This window comes from Numenius arquata, chromosome 6 (genome assembly GCF_964106895.1).
Source record: "Numenius arquata chromosome 6, bNumArq3.hap1.1, whole genome shotgun sequence".
NCBI lineage: Eukaryota > Metazoa > Chordata > Aves > Charadriiformes > Scolopacidae > Numenius > Numenius arquata.
The window spans coordinates 2,767,768-2,794,802 of record NC_133581.1 but is presented as its reverse complement, the minus strand read 5'-3'; the positions used below and the strand labels follow the sequence as shown (position 1 = coordinate 2,794,802).

The 27,035-nt window shown below is 39.2% G+C and overlaps 1 protein-coding gene across 3 annotated transcripts in view; it reads left to right on the top strand.

Annotated features, from left to right (window-relative positions):
- CAPRIN1 (cell cycle associated protein 1) overlaps positions 1–24,129 on the top strand; it is a 37,381-nt gene extending 13,252 nt beyond the window's left edge. Inside the window, exons 5-19 of one of the 3 annotated variants that reach the window (XM_074149083.1) lie at positions 1,471–1,709; positions 1,827–1,909; positions 3,416–3,553; positions 5,390–5,442; positions 5,529–5,615; positions 10,729–10,884; positions 11,737–11,845; positions 12,302–12,363; positions 13,893–14,003; positions 14,504–14,653; positions 14,855–15,005; positions 17,950–18,144; positions 19,222–19,322; positions 20,271–20,334; positions 21,890–24,129. In XM_074149083.1, coding sequence (XP_074005184.1) covers positions 1,471–1,709; positions 1,827–1,909; positions 3,416–3,553; positions 5,390–5,442; positions 5,529–5,615; positions 10,729–10,884; positions 11,737–11,845; positions 12,302–12,363; positions 13,893–14,003; positions 14,504–14,653; positions 14,855–15,005; positions 17,950–18,144; positions 19,222–19,322; positions 20,271–20,334; positions 21,890–21,954 — 1,764 coding nt within the window. In that variant the 3' untranslated portion in view covers positions 21,955–24,129. The remainder of the gene's footprint in view (positions 1–1,470; positions 1,710–1,826; positions 1,910–3,415; positions 3,554–5,389; positions 5,443–5,528; positions 5,616–10,728; positions 10,885–11,736; positions 11,846–12,301; positions 12,364–13,892; positions 14,004–14,503; positions 14,654–14,854; positions 15,006–17,949; positions 18,145–19,221; positions 19,323–20,270; positions 20,335–21,889) is intronic. The other 2 variants (XM_074149084.1, XM_074149085.1) reach the window with 2 other exon arrangements.
- Positions 24,130–27,035: the final 2,906 nt, after the last annotated feature.

Sequence of the window (27,035 nt, the reverse complement as noted above, 5' to 3'; positions counted from 1 at the left end):
GGTTTTGAATGTCTCCCGAGAAGGAGACTCCACCACCTCTCTGGGCAGCCTCTTCCAGGGCTCTGCCACCCTCAAAGTGAAGAAGTTCCTCCTTATGTTTAGGTGGGACTTCTTATATGCAAATTTTTGCCCATTTCCTCTTGTCCTGTCCCTGGGCGCCACTGAGAAAAGACTGTCCCCTTCCTTTTGACACCCACCCTTTAAGTATTACAGTTGATGTTATATACTGTATATACATGATATATACTGTATATACAGTTAATGTTAAGATAGGTCTTTGATTTTAAAAAAAAATGCTTCAGATGGAGAAAGTTGCTGTAATGAGTTAAATTTTTCTGAAAAGGAAGATTAAGTATTTGTATAGTTATAAAGTGAGCAAGCTGAATTTTGAATGCTAGATGCTTGGATTAAAAATACGAATGGAAGAAGTGTCCTGTAGGTTTGGACTAGTGATGCATTTAGACCAGTATTACGACAGCAGTTGTAGAATGTACTATGTAGAGTACAAGGCTGATGATTCTCTGTCATCCATTCCCTTCCAGCATCCACGATCCTCAGACTGAGAATGTAGATGTTTTCCTGTTCCCTTTAGTGTCCGTGGACCTCATGTCCAAGAATTTATTCAGATCTTTTTTTGAGCTTGCTGATAGTGTCTATCTCGCCAGCCTTTCATGGCAAAACATTCTGTGAGTTCCCTTCCAGGGTGTGTAGGAAACAAGAGCACTTTTGTTTTGGTTATCTGTTTTTAAGCTGATCTCCTAGTAGTTTCAATGAACGCCTCCTGCTGTCACGGGATATGGTGAATAACAGCTCTGTTCGTGTTATCTGCCAGCCTTTATGAAAAAGCTGGATCACCCTTACTCCTCCAAATTGAAGAACCCAAGTCTTAGACTCTGCTCATAAGGCAACTGCTCTGTCCCCTTAATCATTTGGGTTGCCCTTCTCTGTACTTTTTCTAATTTGCTGTAAGTTCTCCTTGAGTTAAGGAAATGAGAAGTAGTAAATAGCCACGATGTTTGTCTAAAAGGTAGTCAATTTTGTCCATTTTTGCCATTTTCCTCTAGATGCAAGTCACTTAGAGTTTACAGAATAAAAGGAATCAGATAATAGCAAGCTGGGCTTGTTAGGAATAACACATTCATGTCTGAACGTTTAGGCATGGTAACTGCAGTTACTGAACTGCTGTAAATCATGAAGTACAGGCTTAGAGTAAGAACATGATCAAGATCCAATATGATCCAAGGTTTGTGGCATTGATTTTAAAGTTTGTCTTACTTTGCAGGGGGTTGACTCTGCTTATTCTTCAAATCTCACAGATTATTCTGCTGTAATATTAGATTGATAAGTGGCAGTTCAACACCAACATCCACCTCATCAATAAAAGACATTTCAAATCTATTTTTTTTTTCCCCTAGGTTCGCTACAGAATCTAAGTTTAAGCAATTTAAAATTTCTTCTCGTTTTAAACAGATCCAGAAAACAATAAAAAAGACAGCTCGCAGGGAGCAACTGATGCGAGAAGAAGCTGAGCAGAAGCGTTTAAAGACTGTATTAGAGCTACAGTTTATTTTGGACAAGTTGGGCGATGACGAAGTGCGCAACGACTTGAAACAAGGCTCAAATGGAGTGCCGGTACTGACAGAGGAGGAACTGACAATGCTGGATGAGTTTTACAAGCTAGTTTACCCCGAACGGGACATGAACATGAGGTAGGCTTCTAGTAAAGTCTTTTCTTTATAATTGTCAGTTAGTTAAGCATATATTTATCCTGTGGCAATTTAAAGCCCAGGTAAGAAATTAACCCTTACTAATTATTTTTTTTTAAGGTTGAGTGAGCAGTATGAGCAAGCATCTGTTCACCTGTGGGACTTACTGGAAGGGAAGGAAAAACCAGTTTGTGGAACAACCTGTAAGTATAGTCTGTGTGTTAAGAGATAGTGCTCTGAATTTGCTGGAACTAAAATACAGTGTTTGATCTAAGAGAACTTTGGCAGTTAATTATCTTCCTGAGTTTTTAGAGCAGGTACTTTTTTTTCAGACCTTAGCTGGACTATAACGGAAGAACTTCCTGAAGTGTGAGCTTATTGTGTGGTGTATTTTATTTACTGATGCAACATTACTCAGTATTTTAGCTTAGTCTATTCCTGTGGTTTCAGCAGTATTCTGCCGCTGGTGGTGCTTAGCAGCAATTCTTTGTTTTCTGGAAACACGTTTGTGAAGAAGGAGCTTTGTCAATAGTAAGGCCATGCCAGTTTATATACTAGCTCATATTCGGTGTGATGTCCTGCCCCCCCCCGCTTGCCTCCTGCAAAGAGCATTCTGGTTTTGTCCTGTTTTGATTGATTAACTCTGTAAATCATGCAAATGAACTGCTTTCTTGCAGAAATGTAAATGTTCACAATATTTTTTCTGCAAGCTCAAGTCTGAAAAGGTTGTGATGTTAGATCTTGGTGAGAGCTCAAAGGTACAGGCCACATGCTTTTTTGAAGAGGTGGAGGAAGGAGAAGGTATGGGGATAGTTTCCAGGAGAGAGCTTGTGTATGCTTGGAGACGTAGTCGTTCTCTTACTGGGAGAAGCTGTGCTTGGCGTTGGTCTGGATCTCGGGATAAGCTTTTACTGACATCATTGGCAGGCATTGCTGCTTTGCTTTGTCTTATCATCAGGATAAATATTACTGTACTTCTGTGCTTGTGTGTATGTATTGATTCATACAGGGATCATCACTGGCCCGAGGTGCATTGTGAGTCTTCCATTCTGAGTCTGTTTTTGTTTGTGTTGGCCAAGACAGTCAGAAATGTTGCCTTGCCAATGGCTGATTTGGTTTGGGTTAAGACACCACAGGATTGATCAGAGACATGGACTGCAAGCTTGTGCTTGTTTCACTTACAAAGGCTGTTCTGAGCTGCTTCACCTCAGGGGAAGAACCTTCTTGAATTACTTGTGTAAATGTGTTTGTCCGACAGTTGTGTTGTAAGAAACTGACTTACAGTACAGTGTTTTTTTTATTAGGAAATTATAAATAAATCGGTTACAGTTGAAACTACAGTGAGTTCCTAAAACTTTCCAAACTTAAAACTAAGCAACCAGACATTTTTGAAGTAGCAGGAATAAAAGTATGGTAATTAAATTCATAAACTTTGCCTCACTTTCACAAACCTTCTGAAGGGTTTTACATACTCTTAAGATTCTCCTTGCCCATCAGATATTTCTGTACATAAGTTGATTATTTATTGATTTATTTAATATTACCTAGTAAGAAGAAATTCTGTAACAGTAGTGTCCGTGGACTAGCTTTGCCCAGCAACATCTTCCCAGCAAAAGGGTAATAACATTTATGTGGGATCTTTGGGAAGGAAGGAAAAGATTATTAGGATTGAATTACTGTTAATATTTTAACTTCTTCCATTTTTCCAGATAAAGCGCTAAAGGAGATTGTTGAACGTATTCTTCAAACTAGTTACTTTGATAGCACCCACAACCATCAGAATGGACTATGCGAGGAAGAAGAGGCAGCACCCGCACCTGCAGTAGAAGACACTGTAGCAGAAGCTGGTAAGAATATGAAGATCCCCCGTAACTGACATTTGTTTGTGCTGTACTGCCTTGTCTCTTTGGATTTGTCAGAATAATTAAATTGCAAATGCAGTTTTAATAGCAAAAATCACCTCTCTCTGAATTCTTCAGGTGTGCAGGTGTTTTGAATAAAAATGTCATTTCTTGATAATTGGGTATAAATCTGGCCAGGTACGATGTATAGGGGCAGTCGTTCAGCCCTGTCACAGAATCACAGAATGCTGTGGGGCTGGAAGGGACCTCTGGAGATCATCAGTCCAACCCCCTGCCAAAGCAGGTCCACCCAGAGCAGGTTGCACAGGAACGTGTCCAGGCGGGTTTTGAGTGTCTCCAGAGATGGAGGCTCCACCACCTCTCTGGGCAGCCTCTTCCAGGGCTCTGCCACCCTTGAAGTAAAGAAGTACCTCCACATGTTGGAATTTCTTCTCTTCAAGTTTGTGCCCATTGCCCGTTGTCCTGTCACTGAGCGCCACTGAAAAAAGACCGGCCCCATCCTCTTGACACCCACCCTTTAAGTATTTATAGGTGTTGATCAGATCCCCCCTCAGCCTTCTCTTCTCCAGACTATAAAGACCCAAGTCCCTCAGCCTTTCCTCATAAGAGAGATGCTCTAGGCCCCTAATCCTCTTTGTAGCCCTCTGCTGTACCCTCTCCAGCAGTTCCCTGCCCTGAGCCATGGGGAAGGAGAAGCAGAGCTGTGTTCCAGAAGAGTTCTCTAAGGCTGACTCTTGCCAGCTACTTTGGAGGGACCGTAATCCTTTGTAATGGTCGTGTCATAAATGTCTTCGGTCAGTGCGAGGAAAGACTTACTGTTCTAACTGTGGAGCATCAGCTGAATGAAGGAACAAAGTCCCTTAGTAGTACTTGGTTTTGAACACGTCTTTCAGCATTTCTCTATGCAATATGTCACTTGCTGAAATAAGAACCCAGGCCAACAATGACATTATTTAGAAGCAGGTTTAGGCAAAAGAAAATTGCCTTTTTCCTGTTCTGTTTTCCCTGTAGAACTTCCCATTATGATTTATAAGCAAAATCTTGTTTGTCTGTAGTATTAAAGTGATTAAAGTTCTGGTTGCCTGAGGCTTTTCTGTTTTTCAGTGGTTCCATCAGTGTAACCCTTTGTTATAAGGAAAGCATTTTTGAAGTAAAATGTATGTTTATATACTTAAAACTTGTGAATATGGTACCAAACTTGAAAAGATTCGTGTTGAATCTTTTCGGTTCCCTTTTGAATATTTTGTGGAGAAATTGAAATTTGGGGTAACTAAACATATCTCTTCATAGCAAGAATTTAATGTTTGTTTTTTTTTTTTTAATTTTACTTGAAAACTCTGAAAATCCTTGTTACTGCTTAATTCTCTGTTAATGTCCTGTTATTATTCTCTTCGTTCTGAGACACGAGTTTCTTTATCTACCTTGTAATGATAGGTTTGTTTCTGAACCCAGCAGCTACTTAACTGTACAAGTCAGCAATATTGAGGCTCTAATTTCAGATCTAATCAAAATCCCATCCCCTTGAAGATGTGTGACAAGGCGACTCGTTCCTTAACACATAGCAAGCTTCTCATTCACTCAGGAGTAGAAGTGTGTCCGTTAATCCTTACACTTAGCTGTACTTCCTGTGTAGTAGTAGTCTATCATGCTTCTTTAAATAAATACTTTTGATAAATAACGACTGCAAAAATGCATCACAGTTCTTCAAAATTCCACTTTTTTGGGGGGAGATTTTCTCGTCTAACCTTCTGTCTTCTAGGTCTGTAACATGATGTTTGGTTTGCTTTGTTTTTTCACATAAATAATACATTTTTCTTACAGAACCTGATCCAGCAGAAGAATTTACTGAACCAACTGAAGTTGAATCAACTGAGGTATTATTCACTGGAAAGATTGTCATTTTGTATACCTTTAATGCCACTTACTTTTACTTTCATACCCTTTCTTATTTTTATTTTAGTATGTAAACAGACAATTCATGGCAGAGACTCAGTTCAGCAGTAGTGAGAAGGAACAGGTAGATGAGTGGACAGTTGAAACGGTTGAGGTAAGATCTTGTGTACTGCAGGTAAAATTGCAATCCCTGTTTCCGCTGACTCACAACCCATAGGTTTTAGTATTGCATCCCTTCTCCCTTAATATATACAAAAATACATACATTTAAGTAGGCTTGGACTCACTACTCAGTCTTCAATTACATATTTAGCTCAGGAGTACCTAAAATAGAAGCTACGCAGTCTGGCTGAGTTTGTGGAGAACTTGCTTTGTTCAGTAGTGGCTTGCTTGGGAAAACGGGACTTAAGTCTTAGGCTGAAAGAGACTTTTTGTAAAGGCTTTTAGGCTTTTTTTTTTTTTTTTTTAAGAGAACTTTGCTGCAAATGTAGAACTTAAGTTTATCTACCCAGCTGCTGGCAGCATGGCATAGTTGTGCGTGTCATTGCGTGGTTCCATGGAGAGGGAGCTGAAAATTAGTATCTCAACTAACGTCTACTCCAGATTGAATATGCACGTAATTTGATGTTAAAATGTGCCTGCCTGTACGTCTCTGCTTTAAAGAGCTATAGTTCAAGTGTTTAACTTGTTACTACTTTGCCTTTGAGTGGTTGTTGACTTGTGGTGTTTGTCGTATATTGCTATTGGGATAGCAGTTTAGTAATTTAGATTCTAGACTTAACTATATGAACAAGTCCGTTTTATTACACTAGAATTTGTGTTCTGCACGTACTGGAAAGGACAAGTCACATGGAGTCATTCAGATGTTTGATGTGTTGGAACTTGGGTTGTGTCCCATCTGTTAGGAACAGGTACGAGCAGGATCTTTCAGGTGCTGGAGACTTAATTTTTTGACCCACTTTAGCCTTTTGTAGCAGCAAATTACAAATGGTAAATTTTTTCGACTCTTCCATGCTCTTAAGTGTGGGAGTGGAGGAAGTGTTCATCATGTATTCAGGTGGTGAAACAGAGAGGAGCAGTTTTGATATTATTACCTAATTTGCCTAATTCATACATTCAGTCTGGCTGAAATTCCTATCTTACAGTGTTGAAGACCACTTAGAGAATTAATAATATTTAAGATGGGTGTGAAGCCTCCTATACCTAACGCGACAACTTTGCTGTGTGTACATGAATGATTTTGGTAGTGTCTGGTCATAGTATTCCATTTCCTTAAAAAACCTTAAAATATCATTGCTATTAAATGTGATTTAAGAAATCTCTTAAAAAACCTAAGAAACCCTCCAAAACCATGCTGATTAAAGTCATGCTTGATGTATTTTAAAATTAGACTGAAGCCATTCAAGCATTATCTTGAAATATACCCAAATTAAATCTGTGTTTATACCAAGTGTCCAGAGTAGCCTAGAGGTTTAGTTCTCTGTCATTTTTAATGTAAGTAATATGGAAGAAGACACGAGAATACGGACCTTATGATTGAAGCCCGTTGCGTTTCCCTCTTCTGAAACTGTAAGAGTTTGTATTGCACAGCTGAAAACTCAGATGCTACTTTATGGGAATAATAATAATAATAGTAATATGTACTAATATGGTAGAAGAATTCAGGTTGTAGTTTGTATCAGTCCGATTTCAGAAATTCGTAATTTTCCACGTGTCTTTACTAGTCAGCTAAATCTGCGTTATATCAGCTTTGTTTTCATAGAACAACACAAATAATATATACTTCGGTTCGCCTTCGTCTCCCAATTTGTTGGAGTATGTACAAATGAGCAGTTTGAAGACTGCTTCTTTGTAATTAGAATCATAGAATGGTTAGAGTTGGAAGGGACCTTAAAGATTGAGTTCCAAGCCCCCTGCCATGGGCAGGGACACCTCCCACTAGAGCAGGTTGCTCAAAGCCCCGTCCAGCCTGGTCTTGAGAACCTAGTCTTAAGAACCTTATTTTCTCAGATTTAATGCAAAAAGGGGAAATGGAGAGTAACTGTTTTTGAAATGACTCTTGCTGGTGCCAAAACCCCTTTTCTCATGGGAGTGCAACTGAATTATCCTTAGGGGAGATGATACATATTGTATAGAGCCTCGGTGCTCTTCAGCTCAAGGTAGTTGTAGCATTAGCATGGTGGGAGCTGTGACAGAGAGCTGTTACTTTTGGCAGCTGGTAGTATTGTGAAAGAGAACATTTATGTAGAAGATTGCCATAATTGTTTATGAAGAGGAAGGCTATCCCAAACTGGCCTGTTTTCCAGTAACGGTTGAGCAGATGTGATACATTCAAGATTTCTGTGGTACGTCTATAGTTTGAGAAGTGTCAGTGTCTCACAATGACATCCTGGATGGGCCTTCCATAAGTTTTAAACTGAAGAATTTGCTTGTGAATTCTTAGAAGTGTATTTGTATTTCGATTGTATGATGTTTTAATTTTGGTGAAGATGTCTTTTAGTGGTAATAGAGGACGTTTTGTTTGTGGGGTGTTTTTTTTGTTGTTGTTTTGGATTTTGGGGGCTGCTTGCTGTTGAGGTTGGTTTGTTTGATTTTAACTGCTTCATTTGTAAGAAGTACCTGAATCTGCTTCTATAGAAAGTTCTCTGTGTCTTAGATTATGGAACTTTGGTTGGATGGATGTGTGTATTGTGTGTGTGGTTTTTTTTTTTGTTTTTTTTTTTTTGTAGAACTGGAAACTGTTCTGTGCCTGCCAGAATACAGGATCATTCTGGTTGGTTTGTGGTCTCATTAAACTCTTGGTTTTACTTCTTCTTTCCTCTTCTTTTGCCCCTTGGCTGCCTCAACCCTGTCATTCTCCCCTGACTGTGTCTGGGCAGCTCTGCTGGCTGAGAAGGTGGAAGGGCAGGGTGGCAGGAGGGGGGAGTATGCAATTTCTGCTATTCTGCAGAAAAAGTTTAACCTTGCTGCTATGCCCCCGAGACAAATGGAGATCTATGGTGGGGTAATAATTTGCTTTTTGAATAATAATCCTTATATTTAAATGTTCTCTATACCTTTTTCATGCACCAAGCTGTTAGAAAGCTCTTAACTGTAGAACCAGAGCCTGTTCATTGGAAAGTTAATATCCAAAACGTCGATATTTTTATATTTTTTTTTAGTAGTTTCATCCTACTATGATTAGAATAGGTCAAAGTACCTGGTAGTGATAACAAGACTAAAGGAATAGGCTCTAAACAGTTCCTTTGACATTAAAAAAAGAGGCTCGTCAAAGACAATGTAAAATGCTAAGCACCATCTGAAGTTAGTACTGTACTATTTGTGAAAAAGCAGAACATTTGCTAAAATTTTGTCCCTGTTCTGTGTTCTTGATTATTCCATCAACTTGTTTTTTCTTGAAGATAACTGAATTGATACGAATGACATGGACTTCCCAAGTTGGGTGATAGTACTCGAATAACTGAGAATATTTTTGGTAATAGTTATGGAGGAGATGAGTAGCTACTGGTTTTACCCTTCAAGTTTCACCTAGTCATCTGGCTTGCTTTTTTTCCCTTTACTTCCATTTTAAAGCTTTGTAATGTGCAAGAAGTCTATATATATGTGCTGAATAACATTTCAAAAAGGTGTTTTTTCCGCTCACAGGGGTTTAATTCTTAATTTGGAAAGAGTCGATAATTTGACTGTGTAATACAGCAGAGCGGTTGTGGTTGTTTCCCAGTGTGGGAAACATGGGAACTGTCACACTGCTTCCCCTTGGGTTTCTCTTAGTGGAGATTTGGATCTGAAGGGCATCTTGCGGAATGTAGGTTGTAGTCGTTTTTTAGTTTTGTTTAGAGATATTTTTATTTTATTTTATTTTCCACTACAGGTGGCTAGGGATCTGGTCAAGGAATGAGTCATTGGAGTTTGTGAGTTTGCAGAATGTCACATACAAATGATGTTTGTATATCTGAGCAAGGAGTAGGCATCCTGGGAGACGCTGTAGGTTTCTCTGAGAAGTTTAAAAAAAAAAATGTACAGGCTTTGAGGGTGGATAGAGGGAATTCAGGTGTGAAGTTCAGATACCACTCTAGAACTGGTCTAAACTAGGACTGTTTTGTCACTTGTCATGACTGCTGTACAAAAATCTGCTCTGCAGTTCTAAGTAGCCAGATATTTGACATAAATATTTTGAACTTTGAGGTGCATTAATTTTACAATAATAATAATAATTCATAACTAATTTATATCCTGTGCAACTCTAAGTTTAAGGCTTACCTGTTTATCTGGAAGATTATTAATGATGAAAAGCTCATGGGAATAGAGAAGCAAGAGACAACTTATTGTCAATGATCTTCTTTTTAAAGGACAGTTGTTGACATGAATGCAAATTGAAAATGGCACTTCAGTGTTACTGGAGTTGCCTAAAGAGCAAAACCGGTTAGAAATGCGAAACTGCTATTTTATACAGGTCAATTGTCCTTGTAACCATTTGCTTTCAAGCTGTTTGGTGATGGTTGTTCTTAGATGCTCATGTTCAGCTTTCCTGGTTGCTCTGCTGTCGTTGATAAGGTGGTATTTGAAAGCATGTTGCTGTTTGTACCTTTGTTTGTGCACCGTATTGGAATACGTCTAGTGAATCGGAGCTTTTTTGCCCGCTATAAGTTGTGCTTCTGCTTCTGGGCTTCTGGTGTCCCCCCACGGTGCTCTCTGCAATCGTCCCATCACACAGTGCTGCCTGCTGTTCTCTGAGACCATAAATCAGTTAGCTGGGATTACACTTGAGAACTTGGGTCTAGATCTGGCTATGAAAACTTAGACTTTTGAGGTCTTAAGATAGACCGAAAATTCTGACTCTACTTACGTTACCAAAAAGGTATAAGAAGAGAATTGTTCTCCAAGTGTGTTTATTCCTGAAACTTACTTTTCCCTAAATTTAAATTTCCAAACACTGATAAACTGCTGTCTCAAATCCTACTCTAAAAAAATCCCTTTAATATTGAACAGATTTTTTTTGTTAGTGCTGGTCTTAACAGGGAATAGAGTAGATGGAAAGCAAATAGAGCACAGTCTGTAGACTCTTTCATCCTGTGAAGTGCTCAGGTCAGTAGCTGGCCACCAGTACTGGCATGACTTGGAGGATGTAGTATTTTTCTTCAAGAACATTATAGTAATTATGACCATAATGAATTAGGCAATAGCCATAAATTTGAAGAACTACTGAGTCACTTCTGTGCGGTGTTATCTTAAACTGAAGCTTCAGTCTCTTGCTTTTTTCTTGTTAGGTTGTAAACTCGCTGCAGCAACAGACACAAGCTACATCTCCTCCGGTTCCTGAACCTCACACGCTCACTACCGTGGCTCAAGCAGATCCCCTCGTTAGAAGACAGCGAGTACAGGACCTTATGGCGCAGATGCAGGGCCCGTATAACTTCATGCAGGTATGGTGAACCCACCGTGGTACTGCGAAGCTACAGTCAAAAGAAACAAAATAGCACTTTTTGGTTTTTAGTCGTGATTTAGAGTCTGCTGTAGTTTATTTGAAAAATACAATGGTCTTGCAAACAGTATAGTGCTGCGTGGCAAAATCTCATCCAGAGCCCGCAAACCTGTATTGCTGTCAAAGTACAATGAGAGTGTTATTCAGCTTTTCAGTCCTTGTTTGTACTAAATCTACCGAGAAGGCAGAAAGTGGTGCAGCACAGGGTGCTGTGGTGTGTATTCTGCTGAAGTGAGACCAGAGGTAAAATAGCCCTTCTATAAGCTAGTTCTAAATTTCATGTTATGAAAAACTACAAGTGAGGAGAATATTTTTTGTGGTGCTTCTTGAAGGCTCTCTTTAATCTGTTAAGTTTGAACCAACTAGGAATTCATTGGGAGATAACAGAATACATCGGAAAAAGCCTCTCCTTTTCCTACCAAAGAGCAGACACCTTGGTAACAAATCGGGAATACACTTCTTAGGTTCCTTTTTTTGTTTCTTCCTACAAAGTGCTAATTTAGGATGAAGAATAAAGAGTAGATTAAAGCCTATTACAGGCTATTGAAATCTCCCTCCAGTTATCTTTTTGTCAGATGAGCTGTAATTTGTATACACGGACTGAATTTTTATTGTGATATATACATTTTGGAATTTTTAGTATCTTGATTTAAAATGTATGGTAAACCCAGCAATTGTGTAACTGTGGACTGAGCTTCCTTTATCGTAACCTGGTAATTTCTGTACTCTGAACGTTAATATTTTTAAAACATAGTAAACTGGATTTGATCATATTATTTTTATTTTTTCCCAGGACTCTATGCTGGAGTTTGAGAACCAAACACTGGATCCTGCTATTGTATCTGCACAGCCCATGAATCCAGCACAGAATTTGGACATGCCGCAAATGGTTTGCCCTCCAGGTTTGTAATGGTAAATCCTAAACATAAATATTGGGGAAGTCTGCAAAGCATCTATTAGAAATGCTTCAGTTACTGCTACGTAGTAGAGACCATCACAAGTGATGTTAAAGTGTGTTTTTCTCACAAATGTGATTGTACTTTTGAAGCATCCTATTTGTAGACTTCAGATTCTCAGTTGCTTCTACATTTTGCTTGGAAGTGTGGAACACTTTAAACATTTTTTAAATGAAGAAAATACAGTTTTGCTGAGCCTTTGGGAAATTGCTGGATTATTTTAGACAACTAGAAAAAACATATTTTGCATGGAAATAGTAATTGGTATTTTGAGTGTAGCTTTGCCATGCCAAAGGCATAATCATCTTAACGATGATGAGCTCTCAAATAACAAATGGATAAGATGGTCTTCTGTGAACGATTTGATTGTACGATGTAATAAGTGAATTTATTTTCCTTCAGTTCATGCTGAGTCAAGACTTGCCCAGCCCAACCAAGTTCCTGTGCAACCAGAAGCTACACAGGTAACATAGTAAATTGTATTTTGGATTTTAAATTATTTTAGTTTTGATGTTATAATAAGACTTCATTCCTAACTATATGAAAAACCTCAAAAAGCTGCAGCTGTCATTTTGGGAAATCTGTTATGTCTGTTATATCTTAAGCATTACTATATATAGTTTTTATGCAGACATTGCATATTTTCTGTAATGGAGTCTTATCAGACATTACCCTGTTTGGAAAACTGTTGGGTTCAAGGTTGAAGTACGAGTTTATTGAGGAAATTGCGTTTCTAGTTAGAGGCTTCTTAAACCAAAGGGCACAACCCTGGAAGCAGTTGCAGTTTGCGCTGCTCGTTGTAGTGGCCCAGTGTGGACTTCTGGGCAGTTCCCAGTTCCCATGTGATGGTGGTGAATTTTAAGTGGGGTTTTTTTTTCACGATTCAGAGGAAGGACTTTGTTTGGAATGCTGTTTTCAGTTGCGCTTTCCTGAAATTCCTGTTTAAGTAGGATCTCTTAAATGTTCTTCTGCAGTGTGTAAATGGTGTATTCATTTTTAATTAAGATGTGTCAGTTTCTTACTGAATTGTCTAGTGATTAAAGAACTTCCTGATTTTTTTATTAAGCATTTGTGGCATCTCTGAAGGACTCTGTTGGTCTCAAGTAATGAATCTGATCTCTCTAGGTGTTTGATCTGAGTGATGGTAGTATAAACTGCTTGCTTTATCTTGTCCAGAATAGATCCGCGAATTTTAAGTCACTTATTTGTATATAATATGAACGTGGGTCTTTTTCTTGAGTTTCCTCTGTATGTACCTGCTGAAGTGCTGGTACTCTCAGCAGTTTTGTTGTTTTGTAGGTGTAGAAAAATTTTTTTTGTCAGAGTTGTCTCAGCACTAGCTCTTACTTTACTGTTAAATGATGTCTGTGACTTCAGTGGATTTTTTTCTTGCTTTCCTTACCTCTGCCAGTGCTGCCAATGATTCCCTTGGGGATCTTGCAAGCAGTAGCTAAACGTACCTCTTTCCTATTGAATGTTCAACAAGGTGATGTGAACACACCCATCAGTTGTTATCAGTTGCCTCTTAAAGTCCCCAATTCCCTTAAATGCCAAGTCCTCTGCTTTGTTGGCCGGTTTTCCCTGGGGTCTGTGTAGGGGAGCAGAGGCTGTAAAATGAGCAAATTCAGTCCATTGGAAAACAGCACTTTTCTATTTCTGTATGAGCTTGGAGTTCTCTCATTTAAACTTCTCTGTATTTCTCTCTCTGTCTGTCTTTCCCCAGCTTTATTGTAATGGTAGTTGAGGTTGTATAAGGAAATAAGGAGGAGGATGTTCTTTAATGAAAGCAAATACATGTCCAGATGATTCAGAGATACCCACAGACTACAATCTGGCGGGTTACTTGTTAAAAAGTACTTAATTTTTAAGGGTTGTAAAAATTTGCTGGAAATACATACTTCTACTAGAGAGTTCCATTCATTCCAGAGTTTTGTGATACTTTTTCTAAATCTGTGTGTGAGCATCAGCTGACTTTTGGGGTTTATTTTGTCAGGTTCCCTTGGTTTCTTCTACAAGTGAGGGATATTCAGCCTCCCAACCCATGTATCAGCCTTCTCACACAACAGAGCAGCGGCCACAGAAAGAATCAATTGACCAGATTCAGGCAAGTCAGATTTCACAGGGGTGGGAAGGACTCTGCTTGTAGGTGTGATCAAATGCTAGTCTGTGTTTCTTTGTAAATAAAATCTTGTAATTTTCAGTCACCTGTTGATAGGGCCACTTCAGTTCTGTTTCATTTCAAAATTTTGAGCCTGTTTGTGACCAGTAAGTCCTTTGTAGTAAGAATTAAGTTAAGTTAATAGATTGTCCATTTAGTTAAAAGTAACATGCCAGCATCAGCACGTGAGCATCAGTGATGTTGGGTTAGGAAATGTAGGTTTTATTCCCATTGTGTTTCAAGTTAATGAGGGAGAAGACTGCTAGGTTTTTCGTCTCCCATTATGCCACCATGAATGTGGCTGTTCAGCTGCAGTGGAAAATACTCATTTGTTGAGGTGAACCTGAGGCATTGTCACTTTTTTAAAACAAGCGAAGTTTTTAATTTAAATTTTTTATAGTATTCAAAAGCTGCTAAAACATTGTTTGTTTTTTTTTAATTATTAGGCTTCAATGTCACTGAATGCAGACCAGACCCCATCATCTTCATCGCTTCCCACTGCATCTCAGCCGCAGGTGTTCCAGGCCGGATCTAGCAAACCTTTGCATAGCAGCGGAATCAACGTTAATGCAGCTCCATTCCAATCCATGCAAACAGTAAGTAGTAAATTAATATTGATTCCCTTTATTTTGGAAGTCATTCCTTATGATGTTATGCAAAGAGTGGAATCAGTTGTGATTATGTAAAAAAAGTCTTTGGTTATTCGCATTTCTCAGACTTGCATACTTCTTTACATGATGCAATGAGGAATTGTAAAAAATAAATTGGACCAGAGAGCTATTTTTCTGACATTATAGGTATTCAACATGAATGCACCCGTTCCTCCTGTTAATGAGCCAGAAACCCTTAAGCAGCAAAACCAGTACCAGGCCAGTTACAACCAGAGTTTCTCCAATCAACCTCACCAAGTAGAACAATCAGATCTTCAACAAGAACAACTCCAGACAGGTAAACTTATTTTAGCAAAAACTAAAATGGCAATAGCTTGAGTAGAGCAGATGATCGGGCTGTGAAGTTCTAGATGATGTAGCAAAGCATGTCACATGTTCTCAAATGCAGCAGCAGGGGGATGGGGAATGGGGGTTGCGGTCAATTCATCACACATTGTTTCTGCTGCTCCCTCCTCCTCACATTCTTCTGCTGCTCCAGTGTGGAGTCCCTTCCATGGGACACAGTCCTCCACGAACTTCTCCAGTGTAAGTCCTTCCACAGGCTGCAGTTCTTCATGAACTGCTCAAGTGTGGGCCCTTTCCATGGGGTGCAGTCCTTCAGGAACAGACTGCTCCAGCGTGGGTCTCCCACAGGGTCACAAGTCCTGGCAGCAAATGTGCTCTGGCATGGGCTTCTCTCTCCGTGAGGCCACTGGTCCTTGGGCAGCAGCAGGACAGCCTGCCTCACCATGGGCTGCAGGGGAATCTCAGCTTCAGTGCCAGCAGCACCTCTTCCTCCTTCTGCACTGACCTTGGTGTCTGCAGGGCTGTTTCTCTCACACATTCTCACTCCTCTCTTCAGCTGCAGTTGTGCAGGTTCCCCCCCCCCCCTTTTTAAGATATGTCATCCCAGAGGCACTGCTGCCATCGCTGATGGCCTTGGCCAGTGGAGAGTACTTGCTCTGTTGATGTTAAGGTTGGATGATCCTTAAATTTGCTTTAAAAAAAGTTCTACTATCTGAGATGACATTTTTAAAAGGAAATAGTAAGCTATAATTGAGAACAAATATGAACTTCTCACAGGTGATGTAAGGTTCATAAAGTTCTAGAACGTTTTGCTAAAGTTACTTAGATGGAAAGCATTTTACCTGCTGTATTTGAACTACAAGTTAGCAACTTAAAAAAAAAAAGTCTATGTACAAAGCTGCTGTTCTGCCAGAGTAGAGCCATTTTGAGTGAAGGACTGTCGTGGTTTTGGCTGAATTTACCAAAACCAGACTGACAGATGGCCCTTCCTCCCCCTCCCCCCCACAAAAAAGAGAGAGGAGAGAAAGAGAAGGAGATGTAGAAGTTTAGAATGAACTAAACTACTTTAATGAAGAATTAATATTAAAATTAAAAAAAAAAAAAGAAAATAATGAAATAGGTACAATATATACAAAACTGTATCAAGCTCCCAGAATGACAGTCACGTCACCGGCAGGCACTGGGGAAGTCCCAGACTGGACTCGGTGACGGATGGGAACTGGATTCCAGCTCTGGAGTCAGGAACACACGGATTGGGATCAAAGGCAGATGAACAGACAGAGTCCTCTCTGGACATCGGCCATCGCAGGAAGGGGGCTGACCCTTTGATCCCTCAGCTTTTATACTGAGCGTGGGGCAGATGGGATGGAATACCCCAGTTGGTCAGGTTTGGGTCACCTCTCCTGTCCCCTCCTCCCCACAGATGTGGCCCCTCTACGTTTTTTCCATTTCCGACCCTCTAAGGGGGCAAATAACGAAATTGGCTGCCCTTGGTTGTTATAGCAATAAGTATAAGCAAGGGCCTCCCTGCACACCATCCCTTGGCACGGAGCACAAACATTGGGCTTATCATTCTGAGAACGAGCAGTTTTCTCCACAATATGCCGTTAATTTCAGAGAGTTAGAGGAGGCCTAGCTAGGATGTAAAGTTACAGAACAGAAAATTGGTTCGGTTTTAACTTGAAACTGGGACAAGGACACAGGACAGGAGATGACATGGGCAAAGTGCTAACAACTACTGGAGATGAAGTAAGGAAAAAAGATCCTGATCCTTTTTCTCTATAACTGATCACGAGCTTGAATTTTGTCTTCCTTGCAAGCAGGGTCCTGGGGTGGGCGGATGAGAAGAGGGAGAACAAAGTTTTCCTTGTCTATCTGTATGGTTTTTGAGCCATAGACAGCACACGGCAGAAATGGGGAAATCTGGGGAATGCTGGTGTTGAAGGTGGATCATGCAATATCAAATGCTTAACTTAATGTAACAGCCAAGTAAATGTAACTTGATATAGAGGAAATGCAGTGTCATTAGAACAAAACCTGCAGGCTAATTAAACAATCAAAAGGCTGACCACTTCATGCATTCCATGAGAATTGATGGGAAGTTGAGGAGAAGGGAGGATCTATGGAAAAGTTCCATAGTGCTCAGTGAAGTAGACGTGAAGTTGTGTTCCCTGATGGATGATGGAGAAATTTTCCTGAGGGGCTTTATCACTAAGAAATTTTCTGTGGGGTTTGTTATCAGGCTAAATTTTAAAGCTGTTTTGCTCTTACATACAGAATTCCAATCTTAACAAGCCTATGACCTTCGAATTGCTTTTCTAATCCACTTCATTTCTGCCAGTTCCTGGAAAGTGAAGCTGTTGTGGCGTTCCTTACGGCGAAGATGCAGATAGTCTCAAGCTGTCCACTCTGCTCTTGCCTTCTGATTTACACGTCCTGTATAAAGAAAGGATCCTCAGCCTGTCCAGTCAAAACAGCAGCTCTGTTAAAATGTTCCCATCAATCTCACCTTCGTCAGCACAGCAACACCTACTGGAGAAGATTTAGTGAAAGCAAAGATTTCTTGGTGGCTCTCTGCCAGTTCAGAGGGGAGGCAGTTATAGAAGTGGGTTAACTTACTCATACCGCTTTTTCCAGGTGGTGTGTTGCTGATTTTTAAAGGATTTGAAGTAGCACAGGAGAATTGTACCTGCATCAGGAATACTTGTTGCTGAGCTTGCACCATTTCTGGGCTGTTCTAATATTGTGAGATATCTGACTACTATACTTTCTACTTAAATCTGCAGATTATTTTTCTTTGAATGGGTGAGCATTTATTGATGTGTCCAATGGTATTTCAAAGCTTTGAATGTTGAGTTTGTTGAAAGTATATATGGGAACATAAATAAAGAAATGCAGACTTTTATACTTGTTTTTTCTCCCTGCTTCCAATATAGTGGTTGGTACTTACCACGGTTCCCCGGACCAGACCCATCAAGTTGCGGGTAATCACCAGCAACCTCCTCAACAGAATACTGGATTTCCACGTAACAGTCAGCCTTATTACAACAGTCGAGGAGTGTCTCGTGGTGGATCACGTGGGGCTCGTGGCTTAATGAATGGTTACAGGGGACCGGCAAATGGATTTAGAGGTAAAAAGCTTTACTAAACACACTTATTAGACTTTTACTGACTTCTTTCTGGAAACACTATCTCAAGATATCAAGTGTTAAACTGACCTGCTGTTGGTTTTATACTGCAGTAGTATCTCTGTAAGATATTAAAACTTGTAGTAAAAGTTCCGTTAGCTTTAGCTACCTTAAGCAACTTCAGTTTTAGATGTTTTGTTAGGCTTCCTGTATTGCAAGTGTAAGCAAACAGAAATACCCAACAGAATTTCACAACCATCAGATGAGGGATTCAGATGCCAATTGGTATTTCAAAAACGTTTTTTTATTTCCAGTCGTGGTAGAAGCAGTGTTTTTTAAAGCATTCCATGTTTAGTCGTATTGGGAAATAGGCTGGATAATGTAGAAATAAAAGAGCGAAAAAGATCCAAAGTCATTACTCTTGAGGGAATTAACGGGAACAGAGAAATGATAGTTCTGGATAAATATGAGAAATTTCATGATTCATGGAGGTTATTATATGTAGCTGTCAATGTTATGAAGACATGGATGTTATAATGGGGGAGAGAGACCGTTTCCTTGCCAGGTGTCCTGGATTAGACTAACGGATACAGTACTGTGTGCTTTTGCCATGCTCCTCTTCTTGTGTGGGTGGAGAGTGGAGGAGAAACCTGTATAAAATACAACTGATTGTAGCAGGGAATGCAGCAGTAACTACTTGTCCGCTTAAAACTGATCTGGATTCCAAGTGTTAGACCCTTGGGACTGGAGCTGGCCTTTGACATGGTTCCCAGCACTCAGGAGGGTCTGCTCAAGAGCAGCTTCTTGCTTGAGTTGGCTGTTGTGGCCTTGCAGGTCACAGCTTTACATTCAGATCCTAGTATTATGTTTAGCTCTGGATTGGATGTCATGTAAATCAAGCTTCAGATTACTAGAGAAATGGCGGTGAATTGCTGTGCCCTCTCAGTTTTTACTAGGTCTTCATTCTTGTTTCTTGTAGCAGTATTAGCACTGATGTTGCAAACATTTGCTTGACTTACATGGTAGCATAAAGTAATAGGCTATCATTTCCAAGTGAAAGACTTGTACCCTCTTCCTTAGGAGGATATGATGGCTACCGTCCTTCCTTTTCCAACACTCCAAACAGTGGTTACACACAGCCCCAATTTAATGCTCCTCGGGATTATTCAAACTACCAGCGGGTAAGCTACCCTTCTGTTGTGACAGTCTAGAAATAGAAGAAAAAAAGTACCTGTCAACAAAAGCGCTTGAACTAATCTATTAGTGAAAACTTTTCTGATAACTTTTTTTATTGTTAATGAAGACAGAAGTTTTGGGTAGTAACCAGATACTTGGAAATAGCAGAATATTAAATGGCTGGGTATAAATGGGAAACGTGTTCTTTTTGGCTGATTGATCTATAAAGGAATTAGGCTAGTAACTAGAGGACGGTTGGGTGAGTCATAAAGAATTCTCCCTTAAACATAATTATTTTCACAGCTTTGAGAAAGAAACTTAAAGGAGAATGTAAATCCATTGACATTAAATTTTCAAACTTGTTTGGGATTGCTTGTTCTGCAATGGTGATACGTTACTCTGAAATTTGTGTAGAATGTTGTTGTTCTGACAGAATTATGCTCAGTTTGCTCAAAAAACTTTGCTCAAATTTTTGAGCAAAAAATGCTCAAAATTTTGAGAATTTTTGACTCAAAATTGAGTCAAAGCTCAATTTTGCTTTGACTGGAAAATGTCTAGCTCTGCAGATCCCTAAAGAAGTATTTATAAGCAAATGAGATGACAGATTTTGATCCTGCTGTTAAAATGTGGCTTCACTTATTGAGTGGTCCTTCAACAAATTCATCTGTTGGACCTCTGTGTAGTTAAAAAATTTGAATGCTAAATATATCTATTTACATTTCTTATTTATATTGAGCAACATATCCTGTAACTGGAGAAGGAATTTATCATTGTATATTTTATTATACCTACTGAGTACTAATAGGAGTAAGATTTTGTTTTTCTAAGATTAATTTAAATAAAATACCGTGTGTTGAAGTCACAGGAGTTTTGTCAGTATATATTGAGAATATATACTGACATATACATACCCCTTATTTTATTGGTAAACTCCTTTCATTTCTTTGCTTCAGGATGGATATCAACAGAATTTCAAACGTGGCTCTGGACAAAGTGGACCTCGGGGAGCTCCTAGAGGTAATTCCTGAGTAGTGAATAATTGATTTGGGCTGAATGGACATTTTTTTGATCCACCTTCTAGAGCTTTGGATTTAAAGAGCCGCCTCACCCCTTATTCAGCAGGTCACAAGTGAAGAATAAGCTTACTTTCCTCTGACCTCATAGTTGACCCTGCTTTTGAGCAGAGGTTGAATTTTGAGGACCTCTTGAGGTCAAGTCAGCTGACTTGAATTATACTGTGATCCTTTCAACTTGTGGTGGAGGTTTAGTTGGCTGTTGAATGAGGAATTCTTTGAAAAGAAGTTAAAACAACTGCTTTTAATACTTTAAATGTTACAGAACTTTGTAGTTCCCTTTTATTAATGAAAGCCTTAGGAAAGTGCGGTTGGTTTTTTTTTTTGTGAAGTTTATCATGACTTAAGATCTGCTTACTAGGTGTGTTGGTAGTTTGCGGGTAAGATGTTTATAAAGCAGACATAGGGCCTGTCAGCCTTCAAAATTGTGTGCTGCTCTGTAGCACTAAAAGATGTCCTGCTGCATCTGTTGTGGAGGTCTCTCTTGATCTGAGAATACAAAACTTCTCTCCATGCTCATCTGTTCCATGATCCTATAGAACTGTTGCTTTTAGCTTCTGGAGGTGTGTTGTCCTGTAGCTTCGTAAGAGTGTTTGCCACGTGTTAATGTGAGAAAACAGAAGTTTCACATAAACAATGAGGCTGTAGTTGAACTTAAAAATTTTATTTTCAACACTGTTTCTGCAGTTTGAGGGGGGGGTTTTGAGTAGATTTTTGATGATGAGACTCTTCTGTCTCAATACAGGCGTTTCCATGAGAATCTGAGTTCTCACCAGAGCCTTGTCAGTGAGGGCAGCTTGAGGCTGTACGTTGCACTGCCCTTGAAACCACAGTTCCGTGTGGTAGTTTGGTTTTGAAGAGTTCTGTCCTTGACTGTCTGGGTACCAACAGCCCTATAGTATGGAACTGTGGCCTGAAATTCAGCGTAGAATTAGGCTGTGGTGAAACTGGGAGATTATTTTAGGAAGCACAACTACGGCGAAGAAATGTTGAGTTCCGTTTTCAGGGAGCTGCAGGCAAACGTGAGAGGGGTTCCCCAAGTGACCTGCAATTCTTATATACTGACAGTGTGAGCTACAGGCAGTCTCTTAACTTCCATTCTTTTACTCCTTCATTAAAACATGATTAGTTAGCTCATGGTGCTTATATTTAAAATACAGTAAACCAATTGCTCCTTATATTACTGCAAAACTTTTGATTTTAATCTTATGTTTGTATCTTCATGACTTGATTTTTATTTTTTTTTTTCCCCTCCATTTTTACTTGAAGTGATTATAACTTTGTAGTTCTGGGGAAAAAAGTCTTGGGATAAAGCTGAAAACTGTAAAGACAGGTTACATGGTGTTGAGGTTTGATTTGAAGGAGCTTTTAGAACCATAGATAGCCCAAATACAAATCCAGGAATTCTTACCCAGTTTAGACCAGCGCTTTTAGGATTTATTTTTTTTTTAAATAACCTGTTTTCATTCCTAATTCAAGTACCTTTTTATATTTTCTAGGTCGTGGTGGGCCCCCAAGACCAAACAGAGGGATGCCTCAAATGAATGCTCAGCAAGTGAATTAAAGAAATTCACAGGATTACATTAAACGCCAAAAACACACTGGCCAGTGTACTATACATGTTACCAGAAGAGTTATTATCTATTTGTTCTCCCTTACAGGAAGTTTGTTGTAAAGGGACTATTTTCATTACCCATAATGACAGGACTACAGTTGCCAGCTTTATATTACCTGGATATGGAAAGGAACGAAACAACGATTACTCTGCATGTTCTGTCCTAAGCATCATCTTGAGCCTTGCACATGAGATTCAGATTCCTCACCCTTGCTAAGAGTAAAGCGAAAAAGGCAATTTTCAGGGTGATCCAATCTCCATGGTTAACTGAAGTGGCAGGAAAAAAAACAAACAAACAAACAAAGACTCACTTCTGACATTTAAAAGTGATGTAACAAATTTGGATAAAATCTGCAAATTCGTAAAGATTTACTGTGGTGGCAGTTGACAAAACTTAAACGTTCCCATGAAAGGATGGAAAAGGTGAAGTGTGGCTTGGTAGAGCAACTGCATTTCAGCTTTTTCTTATTAAATTGAAGCACTCAACAGTTAAAGATATGTAGTGATGCGTATTTCCCTAAATAGACAAATAGGCTTCTAGCCAGTTTTTTGACAAAGAAGAAGCACCCTTAGCTACAGCACTCCTCATCACCAGGGTCCTGTTTCCTGTGGCTAAGGATTTAAGATCGCTTGCATAACTGCTAATGTAACTGTGTAATTTTTATTATTTTTTTTTTAAAGAAGAAAGAAAAAAAAAAAAGTTTTGATTTGGCACTTCAACAAAATTTTGCAACAAATGTGAGATATAATCCGGATGGCCACTGTATATTTGATGTGAAGTATTTAGATATCTCTTTGAAACACTTTTAAGTTTCTTTGATAGCAATGACTTTTGTAAGGATTGGTATTTCTCTATCATTCCTTATGACTTGCACATTGTCTGTCACTAATACTTGACCTTGCTGTATTATCACCTAAATAACTGATGCCGGTACTGATGAAAATCTCTAATGGATAATCATAACACTTTTGGTCACATGTCCTTTTGTCTTTCCTGCAGCCTTGAAGGTTTTAAGAAATCTCAAATGCCCGCTGCTGCTGCCCTTTTAATTGCTATCTTTTGAAAAGCACCAGTATGTGTTTGAATTGATTTCCCCTTTTAAGGGAAATGACAGCCAGCAGTTACAGTTCTAATGGTATAAGTAAGACAAATAAAACATGTTTATAAAAATTGTATCCTGGAACACTGGTTTTCAACGACGGAAACAAATTTAATGTAACGGGGTGACATTTCATAAGGTTGTTTTTTTGTTTTGGTTTTTTTTCCCCTCCCTGATAGATGCTCTTTTTCCTGAATAGATGTAAACCCCCCTGTTTTTTCTGATTTTATTCTAATAGCTGTGACTTCTTCTGGGAAACTTGTTTCCTTTTTATGGACTTTCCTTTTCATCAAGGCAGCAATGTATAAAAGAAATGGCATAAGACTAGGAGCTGGAAAATACCGAGTCTTATTCAAGTTTTACTGCATACTTGTGGTATAATCTTTGGAAAATCACTTGTGCCTACCTTTTGCGCACATGCACTCTCTCTGCAGTGGGGAGAATTGATAGCTGCCTCCATAGAGGTGTCGGTAGTTCTGTTGCGTTCTATAGCACCTGCAAGAAGAAAAAGTGCTATATGTTAAGTATTGCTCATCAAATAATTCCCACCTGTGGAAAGGTGACATTAAGGAACAGCTATGTGTTGTTTAACTGTTATATACAAAACTGAAGGTTGTTTTCACTCGGAGGGTCATTTCTACTTTGTATCGCAACTGAACTTTTCAGAACTTGTAGTCAGGTATTTGACTTCATTGTGAAATGATCCGAAGCTCCCTACAAACAGGTGGTAATATCACTTTTCCATCCTCTGTGTGAAGAGCACAAATGAGAAATGTTTTCACTGAGAGAAGTGATAAGCGTGTGAAGAAGATACTACACACCAGACATCTTGAAACGTTACTGATGGCCAGAAGCAGCAGCTTTAGTCAAGGCCTAGAAACATTCCGTACCCGTGTAACGATAGAAACTGCAGTCTGGTGAGAAGTTGCTGTTCTTTGTCTTTTTTTAGGAAGCTATTACCAAGATAATAGTCCCGACTGTTTTTTAACTGGAAAAAAATAAAAAGACAAACCTTTTAATGTTGAACTGATGTAGGAAAACAGTGAATTCATTTTATTTTATTTTTTTTTGTGCATCAGCTTACTTTTTAAATGGTTGGTAGAACACAAGCTGTTCAGCTTTTTCCATTGCACACCAAATGCTTCTTTAATAGCTAATTGTAGTTTGACAATAAACTTGCAGCATACTAAATTAAAGACCGCTGAATGGATCACAACATTCCATTTAAGGTTTGGGGGGTTGTTTGTGGCGTTTTTTTTTTTTTTTTTAACTTAAATTTATTAATAAAACATTGGGTAGTTGAGAGGCCTCTTAATTGAGATACAACTTTGTAAGCCTTTTCATGTATGAAAATGGTCTTTAGAGTAGCTGCTCTACTGTATGCTGATAGAGGGAGATGTGTTATAATAACCATAAAACAAGTACTTAAGATGTGTTTAATCTGGGAATTTGCACTGACTCCTTTAATCTCAATACATGCGTCTAATAAACAGTATACTGAAACGTTGGCTTGAGTCACAGTATGGCACGTAGATCCACTCACTGGTTTTCTGGCCTGTTCAGGGCAGCTTTTAAGTATCTTCACTCTGTAACGTAGCTCTAGATCTGAGTTGCGTCCAGATCACAACCACTCCTAGATACGGTTCTTTTGACAAAGGTCATCTTTTGAACGAAGACCGTGATAAGAACTGATCGTATTGAGGCCGAACGGTGGCAGTTCTGGGCTGGTTCCGTTGCAGAGCCCTTCCTGGATGCCTGGATTCTAGTTGGGTGCTGTGGTGGGATAACTCCGGGCTGGTGCCTGTGGTCGGACAGCATGAGCGAGCGTAACAAAGTGCTAGTTCTGAGCCTGTACGTAGACACATCAGTTGTACTCTTTGGTGCTTTTACTTGATTTTTCTGTGAATTGGTCTTCTGGGAGCATAACAGACTAGTTATGACTGCCTTGCATAGACAGCTGCTATGAGGAGATAGAGATTTTTATTTTGGCAGGGGATTCATTATCTAATGTTTGTAGGCTCTGATAGTGTACAGTGGTGTGTGCTCAAGAGCAAACCTCTAGCTTCAGTGTCTTGTCTTCCTCTTGGCTGTAATACAAGGATTCTTGAGTAAATAATTTATTAAGTCACTCGACTTTCCAGATGTTTCTACCTAATATTACTGTGTCTGGGAAATCTGGATCGTTCCTAGAAGTCCTACAACTTAAATATTTTAACTTGGAAATCATGAGCTATTGTCTCATACCTAAGGTCAATTTGTCCTACGTTTTACTTCTCTGTTCTCCCTGTATATGGGCTGTCTTTTTAGGAGCAGTTGACCAATGTGACTTCAGGTTTTGCTGTGGAGGGAGTTCTAGACTTCACTTAACCCCTATTTTATTTCCAAGATACTGTCTTTGTGTATAGCAATCTCTAAAGCATAACATCCAGAGTAGCTGGAAGAATAACACTGACTTCTCGTTAATAGCCAGTTAACGTATCCTGCTGGGATTTTGAAACTCTCAGAGAAGTTTGTGACCTTACAAACGTGTCTTCTCAAAATACCCTGCTGACTTTATTTGTTAGACGGGCGGATTCTTAGACTGGGTTCCAGGCTGCCTTTGTATATGTCTTGGGAGAATGGATCGAGCTTCCTTCTTTTCTCTCAAATGCCATTTGAGAGAAGTTATTGAAAGGGCTTTAACTCTGGACAATATTGGGAAGATGATAAAAGGTGCTGCAAAAGTGGTTAAACTTAATTTGATTAAAAGCAAATAGGGCAAAACCTTTGTAGTCCAGAAGAATAAGATACAAAAGCAATTGGTCAGAATTTTTTGAAGCTCCGGCATTGCCCAAGCCAAGTAGTTGACTTTTCTTACCTCTTCTTTGCAAGAATCATTCATTATAAATGCACATCTGAGAGACGAGTCTTGGGGCTCAGTGGAGAAAATTGTGCTGTATTCTTCAATTTTCTCCCATCTCGAGTCTCTTGTGGATAACAAAGGGATGTGAGAACACAGCTCGTTAACCAGCCCCATTAATGAGAACAGACAATTGAAGATACAAATTTATGGCTGGACTTGGAAGTTTGTGACTGTATGAAGTAAACTATATTTTAGTCTTTCAAATCTCTGCACTCATTTTTACAGTATTTCTTCCAGCTGCACTGAATGTGGATGGGACTGGAAAGGTTTGTTAGTTGCTTGAGCTGGCGCCAACAAAGTTCTACAGGTGGGGTGGGTAGGGGTTTTTTCACCACTGATTGACCTAAAGATCAGTACCTCAGTGCAGGAAATAATCCTGAACAATAAAAATTTTCCTTTTGAACTTACTTCCTTATTTAAATTTGGGCTTAAATATAGTTACGATTATTGATGGGAACTTTACTGGAAACTCAAACACTGCAAAATTGTGTAGTTTCTTTCTAGTTGTGTTTTTCTTTAAATGACAAAATTTGTTAAAATTTTGAGTGTTCCATCACAACATCAGCATCTGAGTGTTTGGTCTCATACGAATCTTGGCTGTCTTATATTCTTAACAGAAGGAGCTTTGACATGAACTTCGGGTGAAAATAACCCTTATTTAACATCAGATTAGCATGCCTCATAGTCAAGAAGGCGGCTGATTGCTTAAACTGTGTGTCTCTTTGGCCAATTTGTTTTTCCGGAGGGAGAGGAGGAAGGTCCTTCAAACTTCCCAGTTTGCAAATACCGCTTGCTTTTGCATTCAAATGTTTGTCATCCCGGTCAGTATATTTTCCATGAGGAAAGGTTCCATGCTGGCTGTTTAGGATTTGAGGTTGCATTCAAATCGTCTTAACGTCAAAGGGAAAGAAAACATCTGTGCTGTAGTAGACTGTTAAAGAAATGTAATGTCTCTTCTTTATGTGAAAGCAAGGCCTTGACCGTCGCACTAATATGAAAACTTAAAAGCAGCATCTTGGATTTCTGTC